This window comes from Gekko japonicus, unplaced genomic scaffold, assembly GCF_001447785.1.
Source record: "Gekko japonicus isolate JY-2015 unplaced genomic scaffold, Gekko_japonicus_V1.1 scaffold1011, whole genome shotgun sequence".
NCBI lineage: Eukaryota > Metazoa > Chordata > Lepidosauria > Squamata > Gekkonidae > Gekko > Gekko japonicus.
The window spans coordinates 449,619-466,447 of NW_015176478.1; the positions used below are offsets into that span (position 1 = coordinate 449,619).

The following is a 16,829-nucleotide window of genomic DNA, read 5'->3' on the forward strand; positions in this document are numbered from 1 at the left end:
CTCCAGATCAGATTTCTGTAGAAGAAGAATGTAAAACCAGGCAGGGTGACCGCTTCTGGTTCTGTCACTCATTTTCAGGGAGAGCTAGTTCACAGACAGGGAGACCGCGGATTCTCCACACCCGTGCTCTGCCATTACAAAGAGGCAGGTTGTGTGTTTGTAAAAAGGATTGAGGGTTCAACACTAAGTCAACAGTGTTCTGCCCTCTTTTGTCTAGAGGGGAAAGAAGGCACACCAAACATTGGCGCTTGCTTCGTCAGAGCGGTTAGGGCTATAAGTACCACCGGAGTCATTTGCTCCTGCTTGTGGCCAATGTGGCAAGAAGGGGGCAGGAAAACAGAAGGCTGCGGACAGGTATTCAAAAGGTATGCAGGGGCCCCCCCTTTCCTTAGGACCTTCCTCTTGGAAAGGACTCCACATTCCTGGAAGGGGGGGGGGAGAAGGACAATAAAGGCAGGAGGGGGTGGGAGAAATCGGCCCACCACCTCTTTGGTGATGGGCTCCTCAGTCTTGGCTGAGAGCCCCGGGCAGGGAACCCCGGCTGCTGCGTGCAGCCTGACTGCTGGCAGCGAACCCCCCCCCCCCAGCAGGCCTGTTGGGGGCAACTAAGGAATGAGAGCTCGTTTTAGGGCAGGGGGTGGAAGCAGCAGCGGTTCCTGCCCATTGCCAGCCTCATGGGAACCAGCTCAACATGGCTGAAAAGTACACAGATAGACGAGAGATTTCAGCTTATGTACGTTTATTCGTGAGGAACAAGACAGCTCTAGCTGGCTCGCAGGCCGGCTTATATTCCCTGAGAAACCACCACCCAAAACACACACACTACACAATAGGTTATTTACAGTGGCCGAGAGTCCCACAGGCTCTCGGCCGGGAGCCTAGCCCTCTGATTGGGGCGGGCTAGGATCCACATAGTCCATTGTCTCTTGGAGCAAAGCTCGAGGGTTACGTCGGACCACACGGAGCCCTAGTCTGCCAACCTCCAGGTCGGGCCTGGAGATCTCCTGGGATGACAATGGATCTACAGACGACAGAGATCTGGAGAGAACAGCTGCTTCCGTTGGTAGGCTCAATGGGACTGAACCCTGCTGGGGTCCCCTCCCCTCTTCAGGACCCGTGGCTCCCGCGTTCGACCCCCACATCTCTAGGGATTTCCAAACCCAGAGTTGGCAGCTCCAAAGGCAGTCCCAATGGTGGCTGTCAAGCCCCTCTAAGGATCTCCACCCCGCAGGGAGTCCCCCATGGTGGACTGCCTTCCCCGGCTAGGGTGGCCAGGTCGTCTGGGTTGGGAAATGCCTGGAGTCTCTGGGGGTGGATCCAGGAGAGGGCGGGGTTTTGGAGGGGGGAGGGGGCCTTGGCAGGGTCCAAGGCCACAGAGGAGCACACCCGTCAAAGCAGCCATTTCCTCCTCCCGGGGAGCTGTTCTCTGTCAGCTGGGGTTCAGTTGTAAAAGCAGGAGATCCCCAGGCCCCACCTGGAGGCTGGCAGCCCTATCCCCAGCTCAGCCCAGTCCCTGAATGCCAACCGGCCAGTGGGCACAGACGGGCCTGCTCAGCACTCCCAGCCACCTGCATCCATAAAGGCACACCCCCCAGGCAAGAACCTGGGCAAAGGCCCTGGCCGGCCGGCCAGCCAGCCACCCCCCACCCCCCCTGCTTCTGGTGGACACCACCAAGATGGAGCCCAGGGCCCTAAATGTGTTTTCTGTGATCAGAGAATGTGCTTGGGCTCCTGGCCCCCATGGGTCAAAGGGAAAGGACCTCTGAGCCCACGTGTTGTCTTGATGGGAGGCTGTCGCACAGCAGAGACACTGACGAGGCGTGTGCTTTATTTCTTTATTTGCAAAATTTGTGTCCCACACTTCTGCCCTCACAAGAGCCACCAAGGCAGCTGCATGCATGTTTTTGCATCCCATATAAAGACATACATGGGGGGGGGGATCATTCAAGTCCTACAGATGCAGGCGCCAGCTGCTGCCGCTGGGAGTGTGATTTGCGAGTCCATCCTTTGCAGCCTGGGAAGTTCCTGTTGTGCTATAGGGATGAGGCACCTGACCTGTCAGGGAAATGGCTTGCTTCTGCTTGAGTCGGTCCGGCTGCCACCCCCAGGTTGGGAACTCCCTGCAGATTTGGGGGCGGAGTCAGGGAGGGCGGGGCCTGGGAAGGGGAAGTGCCTCCGTGGGGTGCCACGCCACCCTCCACAGCGGCCGCCGCCTCCTCCTTCTCCTCCTCCAGGGGGACCCTGGCCCTTGTGCTCTGGAGATCAGCTGTGATCCCTGGGGAGCTCCAGCCAACACCTGGAGGTTGGCAACCCTGGGACTGGTAGTCCCTTCGACAGCATCAGGCAGCAGAGCTTAAGCTCCAAGGATGAAGTCAGAGCAAAAGGAAATGGGAGCTTTGTCTTCATTGGCGGCTTTTATTGCTTCCAGGTGAATGTGCTGTTTATTCTGAGCAATGAAACCCCTTCTGCTTTTCTTCCTGGGAGCCCTGCTTCTCCCTGAACTCAAAGGTGAGTCAACAACTTCCAGCCTGTAGGAAAAACTCATCCCCTCATAAGATCTTGGCTTTGGTGGCATGTTGCCCCCCCCCCCCGCTGGAAAGACGAGCTCTGAGGGGCAGCTGTCCCGGATGGCCCATCAGTTGGCAACCTGCAGGACTCGTCCTTGTGGGTATGAAGTGTATTTATTAGGCAGTGATATCCCCTCTCTCTCTCTCTTTGGGTATCGGAGTCCTTCCAGAAAGGGCAAAGGGCCAGCTCACGGATATCCACCGCGGGGCGTGCGTGGCACAGGGGAAGCCCCCAGCCTCAGGCCCAGCGGCAGCATCTCCAGTTAAGGCCATTGTGCAGGAAGTGATGTGAAAGACATGGCTTCGCCTGGAGAGCTGCTGTCAGTCTGAGTCAGCGGTACGGACCTAAGAACGCCAGAAGAGCCCTGCTGGATCAGAGCAGTGGGGGTCCCTCTAGTCCAGCATCCCGCCTCTCGCCCAGGGGCCAGCCAGTCCCAGGGCCCAGAGGCCGAGGCCTTCCCCCGATGTTGGGATTCAGCGGATTAGTGCCTCTGGATGTAAAGGTTCCCCTCAGCTAGCATGGTTAGTAGCCGTTATCTAGGAGACTTGTCTAATCCCCTTTTCAAGTGGTTTAATCGTGTGGTCATCGCTACATCCCCCGGCAGTGAACCCCACATTTTAATCATTCTCTGTGTAAAGTAGTATTTCCTTTTGTCCATCCTGAACCTACTGCCCATCAGCTTCACTGGATGCCCTAGTATTTTGGGAGAGGGAGAAAAAGTTCTCTTTGTCACCTCTCCGCACCTCATGCATCATTTTATCAACCTCTCTCATGTCCCCTCTTAGTTGTCTCCTTTCTAAACTGAAACGTCCCAGACTCTTCAGCCTTTCCTTTCATAGGTAGGGAAGGGGCTCCAACCTCCCCAGTCATCTTGGCCGCCCTCCTCTGTACTTTTCCCAGCTCTGCAGTGTCCTTTTGGAGATACGGGGACCAGAACTGCACACAGTATTCCAAGGGAGGCTGGACCATAGATCTATGCAGGGGCACTACAATAGGGCCAGTTTTATTCTCAGTCCCTTTCCTAAGAATCCCGAACGCAGAGTTTGCCTTTTTCACTGCTGCAGTTGGGGGGGGGGGGTTTGTCCCAGTGTGCATCACCTTGAAGGACCCAGGGTGTGGTTCTGTAGAAGGCAGCTTCATGTGTGTGGCTGTAAGCAGGGGCCATTTTTTAGAAAAAGAGGTCCAGGAGCTCATTAGTCTAACTCATTAGCATAACTCATTTGCATATGCCACACCCCCTGACATCACCGGAAGCGTGTCAGAAGGCAACACCCACCGCTCAGGCTCCACTGGACTGTTTCGGACTGCTAGCTATTGGGGGGGGGGGGAGAACGGGCAGATCTGTCCTCGCAGGGGAGGGAGAGCTTGTGCCTGAATAAAACATGGTCTTAAAGGTGCCCCTGGACTGTTTTGGACCAGGGGGGTGCGGGCCTCTGCAGCTTACCTGGCTGCTTCTTGCTCTGACTGAGGGCTGCTGGGAGCAGGGGGTGGGGCTTGTTGCATGTGCCCGCCCCCTGGCCTCTTTACTGCCGGAGCTCCGCTCCTGTGCGCTCCTGCAGGAAATGACCCCTGGCTGTAAGTAATACCCTGTGCAGGCATGTTGCATGCCGGCACAGTGGCCACAACATAGGATGCACATGTATGAGGATCCACGTCATGTGATTTCTCAGACAAGCTTTGGGATGAGCAGGTGCCCCAGCAGGTAGGTACGTACTGGCCGGAATGCTGTGGAACGAGGACATGCATTCTTTCCCATGGATGCTCAGTTTTGGGGGTTACGCTGCTGTCAGTGGTTGCAAGGAGGGCCCAAGCCAGCCCGAGGGGCATCCCCTCCCCCCGCTACACCCCGATTCCTTTTGCAAACTGCCACAGAGCCCCCCTCAGGTCCCTTTGCGGTGAGAGGGGACCTGCCCAGCTCGGCAAGGGGGGGAACCGCAGGAGCCTTTGGCAGGTGACCCAGGAGGCTTGGGCGGAGGGGGTTGTCATGGCCACTGATCCTGGCCCCGGCCTCACCCTGGAGGCAGTATCTGCCCCCTCCAAAGGCTCCCTGGACACGGTCTGCACCACAGAGCGTGCAGGCAGAGACCGTGCGTGGAGTGACTGCAGGGAGGAATCCCTGCCTGAACCTTCTTCTACTCCGCAGACCAGCTGGCAACTGGCTGCTCCGGCCTGTGGTCGTTCCATGATTAGTCAGTCTAGGTGGTCTGCTGTTTGATGGATTGAGATGGGCAGCCATGTTAAGTCTTTCTGCAGCAGGAGAAAAGAGCCAGAGTCCAGGAGCACCTTCAGCACTAGTGAAATTGGTGGCAGGGGAGGAGCTTCCGTGAGTCGAGCAGTGACTCGCAAAGGGTCAAAACCTGCCACAAATTTTGGAAGTCTTTAAGGGGCTACTCTTGCTCTTTTCTATTATTTGAAGCTCCTGGCTGCTACAAAAACAAACTGTGGTCCTCAAGATGTCTTTCTTCCTACACAAAATCAACCTTGTATTTGTGGGTGTGCCTGGGCAACTCGTAGGCATTAAGTGCCGAAAGCCGTGAGATGAAGAACAGGACTGCTGTGTGTAAGATACGAATTGCATATGCATAGCAGGGATTTGGACTGAGGCCCACGGGGAGGGGAAAAGGATGGACGGGGCTGAAACCCCCATCAGCCTCCTCTTAGGTTCATTAGCTGACATGACCCTTCAGGCCCGTAGCTCCAGCAGCGCCCCCCCCCCAACTTGCTGGCACGGCCCCCTGACTTCCCATCCAGCCCAGGGCGTCACGGCCTTCTCCCCCGGGTTAATTTGATCAGCCAGTGACCCCCTAAGAAATTTAAACACCCCCTGACTTAAAAAATCCTGTCTATGGGCCTGTGACACTTCCATTGGTTGATATTAAAAGGGAGGGGGAAAGATAGTTTTTTATTGCTTCCACACTCCTCGCCAGTTCCGAGCAGCAAAACTGAGAGGGGGTTGAAGGGTTAAACCCTCTGTAGACCCAATCCAAATGACGGCAGTGTGTGCACAGTCATGTGCATGCGTGTGCACATGCACAGACCTGGGTGGAAATCTGTGATCTTGTTCATCACACCCGTTCTGGCTCTCAGGAGATTGCAGACAGATGTGATCAACTGATAGGTCAGATCAACTGAGACCTCTTCCTGTTTGTTTCCTGTGACATCTGGGGAGCCATTCTTGGTGCACTGATATCCCCCCAAGAAGTTCTTTTCGTTTACTTTTCTTGCTCTGTATAGAAGATGTTAATATTATTTTAAAAGACAGCCGCTTGCTACGGGCTTTGTTTAGTGGCAACCTGACATGTGGACATGGGTGTGTTTCTGCGATCTTTCAGGGGCCAGCCAGCGTAGAGTGCGGTTCCTGCTTGGAAACCTTTTTGGAAATAACGACCCTCCTCCTCCTGCCACCACACAAGCCCCACCTGCTCTTCCGGCAGAGCCAGCGTCCTTTTGCCAGGGCGGCTGTCGTGATGGCTGGTTCAGTTACATGGGCCAATGCTACTTGTTTGTCCAGGAGCCAAAGACGTGGGAAGGAGCAGAGGTACCGGGCAGGGGTGTGGGGGGGGCATCAGCCCCCTTTGCTGTCTTCCTTCAATCCTTTCCACTTTTGCTATGATGTCCGTAACTCTGAGACTCCTTCGGATAGCGAAGGGCAGAGTATAAATCCAATCTCTTCTTCTTCTCTTCTTCAATCTCTTCAGCCTCGCCTACCTCACAGGGCTGTTGGGAGGATACAATGGAGGAGAGGAGAATAATGTCAGCTGCTTTGGGTCTCGATTGAGGAGGAAGGCAGGATATAAATAAAAAACAATAAAAACACAACAGTGGCAGCCTTTGGCCTGGTGGCCGGGAAACTGTAAACGAGGCATGCTGGAACAGTCATCCTGGGGTGCCTCTTTCAAAAGTCACTGAGTTTAGCTTTATGTGCGGTTTCTACACTACCACAGTTGGTGGCCTTCAGCCTCCTGCTCTTCGCCTCTTCTCCTGGCAGCCAGGATACCCCAAAGGTGCATTCCTCCGTGACTAAGGACACCTCAGTGCTCAGCCCCCACTCCATTATAGCAAGGATGAAGTTGGCCCCAAGGGTGCTGGTGGCTCAAAGACCCTCCGTCCATTTCAGCACACTCCTTTGTGGAGTCACCTTCCTTCTAAGCCCATTAACTCCAAACACTATTTAGGACTGCAGTGTCAACGTATTCATTATCAGAACTTGAAATGAAAGTGGCCAAAGCTGCCTTAGCCATGGAGGGGCACACATTTAGGACATAAAGAACAAAAGATACACTCATGACCAGACTTAGTTGTGGAAAAACAAATTGTTTTGTAAGCTGATTTCCCCCCCCCCCTTAAACACCAAAGAGTTTGGGGTGGGAACAACTAGGGCCAAGTATAGTCAGAATGTGCTTGTCCTAGGTATTCCCAACAGGCCCGTAGCTTCAGTGGGGCATTTTGGGGCTATGCCCCCTCAGACAACAGCCCTGCCCCACAAGTCCTGCCGCTAGAAACCCTTTTTAAAAATGTTTATTTTGGTACATACGGGAAAGTTGTGCTGCATGCTGCGCTCTGCCCGCAGCCTGGTTTTCTGTGTCTTTCCCTGATTTGCTGGTCCTGGCACCCGCCAGCTCTCCCTCCCTCTCCGCCCTCCCTCCCTCCCTCCCTCCCTCCCATGTGCCTGTGCCAGGGAGGAGCCCACCCTGCTGGCCACGAGGCTAAAGAGGGGAGCGAGTGGTTTTCCCCGTGCAGGCGGGACAGAACTGGCACATCGCCTCAGCGGGCAGGAGGAAGGGGCAGAGTGGGCAGGGGGAAGCTGCCTGCCTGCCTGCTGCAAGGGAGAGACGGGAGCCAAAGAAGAGCCACCATTCCTCCTGCCGCAGCCGGCTGGCCTGAAGAGGATGGGACCGGCAATGCTCAGTAAAGAAAGTTGCAGCTCCCCCCCCCCGTGAGGGCCCGGGGTGAGGGTTTCCTTAAGTGCAAAAAGTTCTCCCCTGCCCTCCCCCAATTTCCTAGCGCCCCACCGACCAAAGTCTCCAGAGGCTACAGGCCTGATTCCCCATCTGAACAGAGGGCCTTAGTTTCCCTGTTAAAGAAAGCGAAGGGAGGCAGAGCTAAGAGGCGCCTCCTCCTATCTCTGAGTCACTCACTGTGAAGTGTATGTTATGCATTTATTTATTTGGAGCACTTTTTAACCCGTCTTTCTCCAAAGCTATATTCAAGGTGGGTCACGCAGAGACTGTGAATGTTTCATGGACTAAACCAGTCCACACAAATATCAGAGGGGTGGTGGTGGGGGGAGCAGACCGTTCCATTGTAATGCATACAGTAAATACACCACAACCCAAAAGTGGTCGGAAAATACACACGTCCAACTGACTTTCTTTGGCACAACTGAGAAGGTGTGCAAACTGTTCACATAAAAACGGCTGAACATTCAACTGTGCTGTCTGCAATATGGGGTCAACTTACAAAGGAAACCGGGAAGTGCTTGAGAATTAGGAGCAAGGATCCCCTCAGGGGTTTGCAGAAACGTTTGCTTTAAAGTGGACACCATCATGACCAGAGTTTGAGTCCAGGGGCACCTTGAAGACCAACAAAGTTGGAGTCTAGGTATCAGCTTTCATGTGCACTGCACACCTCCTCTTCAGATCCAATCATGACCAGAGCGGCAATGAATGATTTCTCTGCTTTCTCATGTCCCCGCTGCCACCGGTGGCATGGAGAGGAGGAGATGGATGGTGCATCCGCCTCTTCTACCCCACCGTAGTCGCTGGTCAGACATGCCAGATGTCTGTGGTCTGACTGTGGCCGGATGCCCTGCCTGGCCTGACCTCACCAGATCTCGGAAGCTAAGCAGGGTCAGCCCTGGTTAGCACTGGGGTGGGAGACCTCCAGGGAAGGCCCAGGGCCGCTAGGCAGAGGCAGAGGCAGGCAGAGGTGGCGAACCACCTCGGAATGTCTCTGTCCTCAGAGAGCCCCTCTGGGCCGAGTCGCTGGGCTGAGACTCCGCCGCGGCACCTTCGGCCACCATCCCCCTTCCCTCCCTCCCTCCCTCCCTCGCCTGATGTGGCGTGTTGTTCCCAGATGTCCGCTGTCCTCCTCCTCCTCCTCCTCCTCCTCCTCCTTGCTGCCCAGCCTCCTCTGACTTGTTTCCTAGAGGGCCTGCCAAAGAGCCGTGAACGGAGGGCACCTGACCAGCATCGTAAGCGCTGAGCACAACGATTTCCTTGTCCGCCTGGCCACTCACGCGGGACACCGAACGGCCCAGTTCTGGACAGGAGGAAGTCACCGGAAGGCAAGTTCAGCCAACACCCTCTTTGCACCCTTCGCTCAGCCACCATAGGCCTATTCACTGCTGTCACAAAATATAGTTGTGCTACCAGCTAAAAGAAAGTAGCACTGTAATAACTGAAAGCAAAATATATACCTTACATGCACAACCCTGGAGTTGCTGAAAAGGCTCCCGCGGTGCCATGTACCGGGACCCCTCCCCTGCCAAAGCACGTAGACTCCATGTCACCAAAGGGGTCTCCCTCGGCTCTCCTGCCGCAGTGCCGTCACCACAGCAGCTAACCCTGTGGCCAGCGGCAGTCCTGCATGACCAAGAGGTCTCCGGAGAGCATTCTGCTCGCGTCGAGGGCTGCTGGGGTGCTGCCGCAGGGACGAGGAGGGAGAGCCGGAGCTCTCGGGGGTGGCCGTGAGCAGAGATCCCCAGCGTGGTGCCCGCGGGGGCCACTGTGCCCACCGGCACGTCTCCTGTGCTCTCGCGCTTCCTCCCCAAGGCAGCTCTGGCCTGAAGTCGAAGGCCCACCTGGGCTTTCCTCTGCCCTCTTTGAGCAGGAGGAGCTTCAGAAGACTTCCAAAGGCCTCGTCGCCGTGGGGTCACTCTGCAGGGAGCGCCTACCAAGAACCGGCTTGGGAGGATGCTTGGAGTGGGCCCCCCCCCCAAGATTTTGCAGCCGCACCCTGTGGCAGCCCTTTTGTGATTGGCTCCACTTCATAAGAGCAAAGGAAGAGCCCCGCTGGGTCTGACCAAGGGCCTGTCTAGGGCAGCCTCCCGTCTCACACAGAGGCCAGCTAACTACCTCCAGGAAGCCCATAGGCGAAAGGACTGCGACAGCCTCCTCTTCCTCCTCCTCCTGCCCGGGGGCTCCCTAGCAACCAATGTTCCCTCTAAGCTGAGTCCGTGTGAGCTAGCTCACAGTTTTTTAGCCTCCAGCTCACACATTTCTGTCTTAGCTCAGGCAGGATGGCTCCAGAGCAAACTGATTTATGCAGCAGCCAAATCGCTCGCTCACAACTTTCATGCCAGGAGCTCACAAAGTAGAATTTTTGCTCACAAGACTCCACAGCTTAGAGGGAGCATTGCTAGCAACTGACAGAAAGAGGGCTCATTCTGCCTCTGGCATTGGAGGGAGTGGACCTCCATCACGACTGGTAGCCATGAACTTGTCCACTCCCTTTTTAAGGCCTCCCAATGGCAGCCATTTTGCGGTGGTGGCCCTCTAGCTGTTCTCCAAATGATAAGAGTGCCCACAGGCTCAACAAGTCTGGAGAATCATGAGCAGGAGAAATACAACATTCAAGTTGCATAAAGAGAGAAATAGCCCCCCCTCCCCCCGGCAATCTGACTATTTTCCAATGGTTTTCATAGCAGCAACAGCAAGTTTGGTTTCCGACATCCGTCCTGCAGGACACGTTCCTCGTAGCTTCCTCATTTATGCTGAGGACAGTGTGGAATGACATTCTGTAGCCTCCCAAGATCCTTCTTTGAAAAGGGCAGAGACTCCTGCCTGCACCCCTGGCTTGCCAAGGGCCTCGGAAAAGGTGTCCTGGCTTTTTAACAGAGGCTTAATGGGGTATTATTTCCCTCCGTGTCATGAAAGGCTTTTAAGTTGCCCACTTCCACACATCAAGACTCAGTTAAAGAGACAGAACAGTTTCCCTCAGGCAGCCCTGACCGACCCAAAGGGTGTTGCCATCTCTGCCTCATAGGGAGGGCTCAGGCTTGGGGTGTCTAGTCACTTTTATTTATTTATTTATTTATTTATTATCAAATTTGTGCCCTGCCCTCCCCGCAGAGCAGGCTCAGGGCAGCTTCCAACACGACATAGATACAGCTTAAAAACACAATTATCAAAAACACTGCAAATCAACAAGCATAAAGTGCTGGCGGCAATGAAAAGCCACTTAAATGACACATTTTCAATGGGTTTCCATTTCCCAATGTTCCAAGGTGTTTTCTGCTCGTAGTTTCCTTAAGCTAACAACTCGATGGTGGCTCATGGGCCAGGTGCTGCAACAGTCGGGCGATCCAACGGCGGTCCAACGGCAGCGGCCCGTAATTGAATGCCTGGCGGAAGAGCTCCGTCTTATATCTCTGCCACTGGCAGTGTGGACTTGTCTGACAGTCTGTTTGTTGTACTTGTTGGTAGTGTGTAGACTACTCTGGGTGACTACTTCACGGCCCCCTCCTGCTACCTCGCGCACGCAGCGGGGAGTGTTGCTCTGCCACTGGGGGTTCTGGATCCAGGGCTGGTCAGGCGTGGGGGCAGGGGCTGTGGCATTTCCAGACTATGCTGCCCATCTCAAAACTTCTGCAGATTTTGCACACTTCCTACCTGAAATTGTAGCAGGCTCAAGAAAGATAACACAATTGATGCCAGTAATGTCTTATCAGACTTGCATATTAGAACAGAACTTCACTTTGTCTGACTGGAAGTCTCCATCATCTGGGCGCACAGAACAAGGCTGGGTGGCAGAGTCAAGGAAACCCCAGTGCCGGGCCTGGATCTACGCCCAGACTAAGGAAGCGGCACCTGAGGGCTTCAGTTTATAAGGGGCCTCTGGATTTTTTTAAAGAAATGCAAAATTATTCACTCCTAGGTTTGCCAAGTCCCCCCGGGGGGGGGGCAGGTAACCCCCCGCCCAAGAGGCCTGTTACCCACAACCAGCAAATCGGGCCCCGGGGGAACTCCACCCCCTTCCGGCACACGTCCCCAGCGAGATGATGTCACCCAGAGCTGACATCATCACACTGGCCATGTTGGGGGCGGGACGCTCTATGATTTGAGGGAAAACTCTATGGTTTCCCCTCGAATCCTAGTGGCCCCACCCCCAACGTACCCACACAGACTCCCGGGACGGCGCAGGACTCCCCCGCTGTAAGTAATTTTGGACTTGGCGACCCTATTCACTCCCCACTTGGGGGGTGGGGGGGCAGTGTTCCGTGGCCTCTTAGCACGGGATGTCAGCAGGCCCTGAGCTCAGCACTGTTTTAACACTTCATTTCACTCAGTACTTCACTGCAGGCATCCAGGTTCTCCTCTCCTGGAAAAGCTGAGTATCTGAAATATTTCATCAATCTATTAAGTTCTATTCTGGGTTTGTTTGTTTGTTTGCTTCACGCAGGGCTCCTCGCTCCAGTGGACGGATGGCTCCACAACCAGTTTCTTCCAGCGCCCCCTGTCTTCCATTCTCAGCATGGCTGGAAGCGCCGTCAACGCTCTGCTGAGCATTCGCATCTGCGTGAAGCTAAATATAAATGTCGGAGGTACTGCCCTTCTCTGATAGCCGGTGACTGGCTAGCAGGCTACAGCGGGGATTTAAGGCTTTCCCCTTAAGTTTGCAGGGGAAAATCCAGCGGACCTAAACATTAAGTATGGGGGGGTAAACCATCCAAATTTAACAGTGACTTCTGTGCATGTGCAGATTTTTTTAAAAAAAGTACCAGAGTGCAACAACAGCATTTTGTGTTTCTGTAGCAACCCAAAATGGTGCCCAAATGCTGGCAGGGGCAACAGGGGGGAGGAGATCTGATGGCACCAACAACAGCTGGGGGGGAGGGAGGGTCAGGCTGGCTTTTGTTTATTTACTCAGCCGATTTCTACGATGCTTTTCTGTCATACATCTGAAATGGTTTCCAGCTGTACCGTGGGGGTGGTGGGAAGTAGCATCAGGTCACGGCCGACTTGTGGTGATCCTGGAGGGTTTTCAAGGTGAGAGGCGTCTCGGAGGTGGTTGGCCATTTCCTGCCTCTGTGTGACAACCCGGCACGGCTGCAGAAGTCTCCCACCCGAGTAGGAACCAGGGCTGACTCCGCTACGCTTCCTGGGACGTCCAGATCAGGGCAGGTTTACAAACAGCACCGTAAACATTAAAACACGAAGCCCAGCAATGACAAATGGAAACAATAAAGCACAACTGCAGGTCAGTTTCTAAAGGTGCTTTAAAAATAGCCCTGCCCTACATGCTGGCGCCCCCCCCAGGTCACCTCTGAACCTCCTCCTTGCATGTGTCTGCCGCCACGGAAAGTGCCAGAGCACCAGTGGAAACACCACCCTCGGCATCCCTGCGAGCAGCCCGCCCCCCCTTTGGGATCAGCGTGACACGCCGGGGGGGGGGGCGTGCTGGTGCCAGGCCATTAAGAGCTTTGGAGGTTAAATCCAGCACTTTGGACTCGACGTGGAAGCCGGGTGGTGGTGGCAGCGGCAGCCAGGGTCTGAGGCTTCCGAATGTCCAAAGCAGAGCCACGGGGGGGGGGCTCGCTCCCCCCCAACAGCACCTGCACCTGCATTCTGCTGCCCTCAGGGAAGTGTCTGACCTCCCTTCACAGGCAGTGGTCCACCCCTGAGGCTGCGAGGACCACGTGTCGGCATCTCTAGATCATCCCTATCCAGGCTGGAACCTAGTTTTCTAGTCGGATGTAACTGGAGGGGGAAGCATTTCTAGCAGCACCACTGGCCTGCTTTTCCATCCACAGGGTTGGATCCAGGGATATCCCTGGTCTCATTAACTGAATGCCCTATGGCTACACTGTCTAATGACAATAAATTGAGCCCCTCTGACAAAGGGAGCTTTGACTCCTGAGCGCTCACAGCCCGAAGACTTTGTTGGTCTGTACACGGTGCTCCCAGACGTGAACCGATGGCTGTTCTCCTGCAGAGACCTCTGAAACTTTACCCCTCTGACTTTGACCTCAAGCACCTGTTCAGTGCTGGGTTCAAGAAGCATTGCAGTGAACAGCTCTACTTTATTTAGTGATTTCAGGAACAAGACTGAAGACTCCGGGGCAACTGCCCTGTTTAAGTAGCATGCAAGAATCACACCCAAACACACCCCACTCCCAACGATACGCTATTTGCATAACATTGTCTCCTCGTTGGTGACCTCTAGAATCCTGGCGGTCTCTTGTTCCAGAGCTCCAAGCTCAGCCTGGGAGATTCCAGCCCAGTACAGAACAGCCTCATCTGGATGCCACTAACTTGTTCTCCAGACTCCAGAACTGAGGCAGCCACATCTGGGGGGCTTAGTCGGAAGGACGTATACAGCTGGGGTATTCGTGGTATACTAGTGATGATGGCAGAACTCTAGATAATTCCACAAAGTGGCCACACATCACTTTAAACAGCACATAGGAGAAGGCGGAGCACTGGGCCCCCTCTCCCCTCACCGCTTGTGGCATTTTGTCTCAGAGAGATCAAAATCAACTCAGGAGTCCACCTGGTGCTCCAGGCGCTTCAGAAGGATCACATGGTGTTCCTGTGCTGCTGACAGAGCTAAGAAAACGAGCAGCAAAGCCTCTGAGCACCTGCCTGTGGAGATCATGTGCCATGGTCACCAGTGCCATCTCCAGTCGGAAACCAGCCCTGAAGCCAGACTGAAAGGGTTAAGGGCAGCTGTATTATCCAGGAAACCCTGGAGACACTGTGCCAAACCACCTCCGTCACCTCACAGAGAGGCCTGTATCTTGCAGGACCCTTCACTGGCAAAGAGGGTGTCCCCTCCCCCCCCCACCCCCCGCACAGAAGTAGTGTCATATTTGCTTCCTTTACATCACATGCGGAGAAGCTGAGAGTGCCACTGACTTGGGTTATTAACTGTTCTCTGGCAGGGCTATTTCCCAGAATCTTTAATCAACCACTTCCTGGACCTAACTGGCAGGAAGTGGCCTTCACAACTCCCATAGTCCTGTCAACATCCATCAGGGAGACCAATCCAAAGCTATCCAGATAAACACGACCAGACAACGCTTCTGACATCTCTGCTGCCTGATAGGTGCTGCTACCAGAGCTTGTCGGACTGGCGGAGAAAGATTTTATCCGCAAAGAATCCGGCCTCAGTGTCATTGCTAATATGAGGCTCCAATGCAGCCAAGTCTGGAATAGGCATCGCTGGACTGTGAGCAATTTTGAATGCTTGAGCTGGGTGAGATCCTGCAGACAGAATGTGCAGCAGCGCCCCTGCCAGAGGCAGGCTTTCAAACGAGCCCTGCGGCATCATCTCCGACAGCCGCCTGACCATTTCCCAGCCCCTCTTTTTCGTTCCCTCGGCTCAGTGGTAACCCAGGCAGCCAGGACCCTTTCTCTACCGTGGGAAAGAGAGCCCACAGGAGAGGAGGAAATGGGGTTTCCCTGCGCTCACGAGTCCTCAAAAGTCCCCCCCACCAAAAAAGCCCTCTAGTCCTACCAAGTATTTGCTTCGTTTATCCAAGACCCTGAAAAAAAATCTCACTTTTCAGCAAAGAGTTTTGTCTAACAGATCTGTATGTTCTGGTCATTTCCTAGGCAATTGATAATGCCCTCCTTCTGTTTCCTTGTATTTTGTTCCCACGCAGAAATCATTAGAGTCTAGCCAGCTGGGAAGATTCATTTTAATACTTGGTTAGGAAAACAGCCAGCATCGGGGGGGGAGGGGGATGCATCAGAAGGAAGGTTAGTGGTGATTTGTACGCAGCCTCTGGCCTTGTTTCAAAGCAGGCCAACCTTTTTGTCAAACACATTCAGAGCTGAGTTCAGTGCCCGGCTGGAGGGGATGTCAGCTGCCTGTTGCTCCTTTAGTGCCAGGGAGGAACAAGGCGTGAGAGAGGGGTGCCTGCCTGCCTGCCTGCAAGGAAAGCCCTGTGATTCCTGGTTGAATGAATGTGCAGAGGTCTGTTGGGAAATGGTGTCCCGTTCAAATTCTTGTGGCATCCCTGGGAATCCCTTACAGGGGACTCTACTGCAGACTTCCCACCTCCAACCAGAAGGGTCCAATGGACTGGCGGTGATCCAGGGAGATGTCTGTAGGCATACACAGAACTCCTCAGAGAAGGAACTTCAGAGGGAGAGCCATGCACTAATCCATTGTGAGAAACAGAGGTGGAAGAAAAGCTTCCTCCAAAGTCAGGCCTTAAGGCAGAGAAAGCTCCGGATTTTTTTTTTTGGGGGGAGGCCTCCTATGGCCGACTACTAGGCCACCCTTCTTGTCCACCAACCCTTCCTCTGGCCACTTGCAAGCTTTTTGGTCCCAGCTGCCCACCCTACCTGAGTGCCTTTTCCCCAATGGTGCAGGGAGTGCCACTGCCCTGGCCACCACTAGTGCCAATCCTCTGCGCACCACCCATATGCCCTTCTCCAGCAGCTCTGGGCAGGGTGTGCAGCTGGGGGCAGAGGGGACCAGAGTTCCCTCTAAGCTGAGTTACTGTGAGCTAGCTCACAGTTTTTTAGTCTCTGGCTCACACATTTTTGTCTTGGCTCAGGAAGGAGGGCTCCAAAGCAAACTAATTTAAGCAGTTAGCCCAATCGCTCGCTCACAACTTTAATGCCAGGAGCTCACCAAGTAGCATTTTTGCTCACAAGACTACACAGCTTAGAGGGAACATTGGAAGTGACCCAGCCCGCACCAGCAGACTGTGGAACAGTCCGACCGGAGTCAGCAGCCCTGGGCCTGGCAGCCGCTCCGCCTCAGGGAACGCTGCCGCCGGCCCCGCCCTCAGGGACTGCCGGACTATCTGTGCAGAGAAGATGCTGGTGAGAGTTCTGTGCTTCTCATTCACACGCCTTTCTTTTTGTCCTCGTCCAGGCCAGGGGGACTGGGACGGCTCCGACTGCGGCAAGAAGCTGCCCTTCGTCTGCAGTTACAAGCCCAACCTTCTGCCGCCATAGAAGAGAGTGCCGCCCACGCCGCTTTCCCCGCATTCCTGCCCTTGGAGTGCAGATCCCCCACCGGTGATTCGTTGCTCTCCTGCGTGCCCACAACACACACAATCAAGACCTTATTAAAAATGCAGCTGTGTCGTTTGCGAATGTATTTCAGATGGAGAGAATCATTGTTCCGAGCGCCCCAGAAGATGAGGCCCGGCTCAGTGTGAATGCTTAACAAGGTCCATTTGCTATTAGACCCCACAGGGATTTAAAGAAAATTGATGAGAAACCTTTAATTTAAAATAATTGCAAATCACTCCCCAAAACATTACTTAGCCCTCCATTGAAGGGCCTGGAGTTATACAT

The 16,829-nt window shown here is 54.4% G+C and overlaps 1 protein-coding gene across 1 annotated transcript; it reads left to right on the forward strand.

Annotated features, from left to right (window-relative positions):
- Positions 1 to 288: 288 nt before the first annotated feature.
- Positions 289 to 16,569, forward strand: LOC107123863 (snaclec bitiscetin subunit beta-like). The gene is made up of 6 exons (XM_015427206.1): positions 289 to 365; positions 2,429 to 2,508; positions 5,901 to 6,106; positions 8,717 to 8,854; positions 11,971 to 12,112; positions 16,402 to 16,569. The coding sequence occupies exons 2-6, from the start codon at positions 2,454 to 2,456 to the stop codon at positions 16,482 to 16,484; spliced, it is 624 nt and encodes a 207-aa protein (XP_015282692.1). The 5' UTR covers positions 289 to 365; positions 2,429 to 2,453; the 3' UTR covers positions 16,485 to 16,569.
- The last annotated feature ends 260 nt before the right edge of the window (positions 16,570 to 16,829 follow it).

Bases quoted from the DNA above. Each gene is read 5' to 3' on its own strand.
- LOC107123863 (XM_015427206.1), top strand. From the start codon at position 2,454: ATGAAACCCCTTCTGCTTTTCTTCCTGGGAGCCCTGCTTCTCCCTGAA. The intron at 2,509-5,900 runs GTGAGTCAACAA...GCGATCTTTCAG, and splicing joins GCTTCTCCCTGAACTCAAAG to GGGCCAGCCAGCGTAGAGTG. The intron at 12,113-16,401 runs GTACTGCCCTTC...GTCCTCGTCCAG, and splicing joins GCTAAATATAAATGTCGGAG to GCCAGGGGGACTGGGACGGC.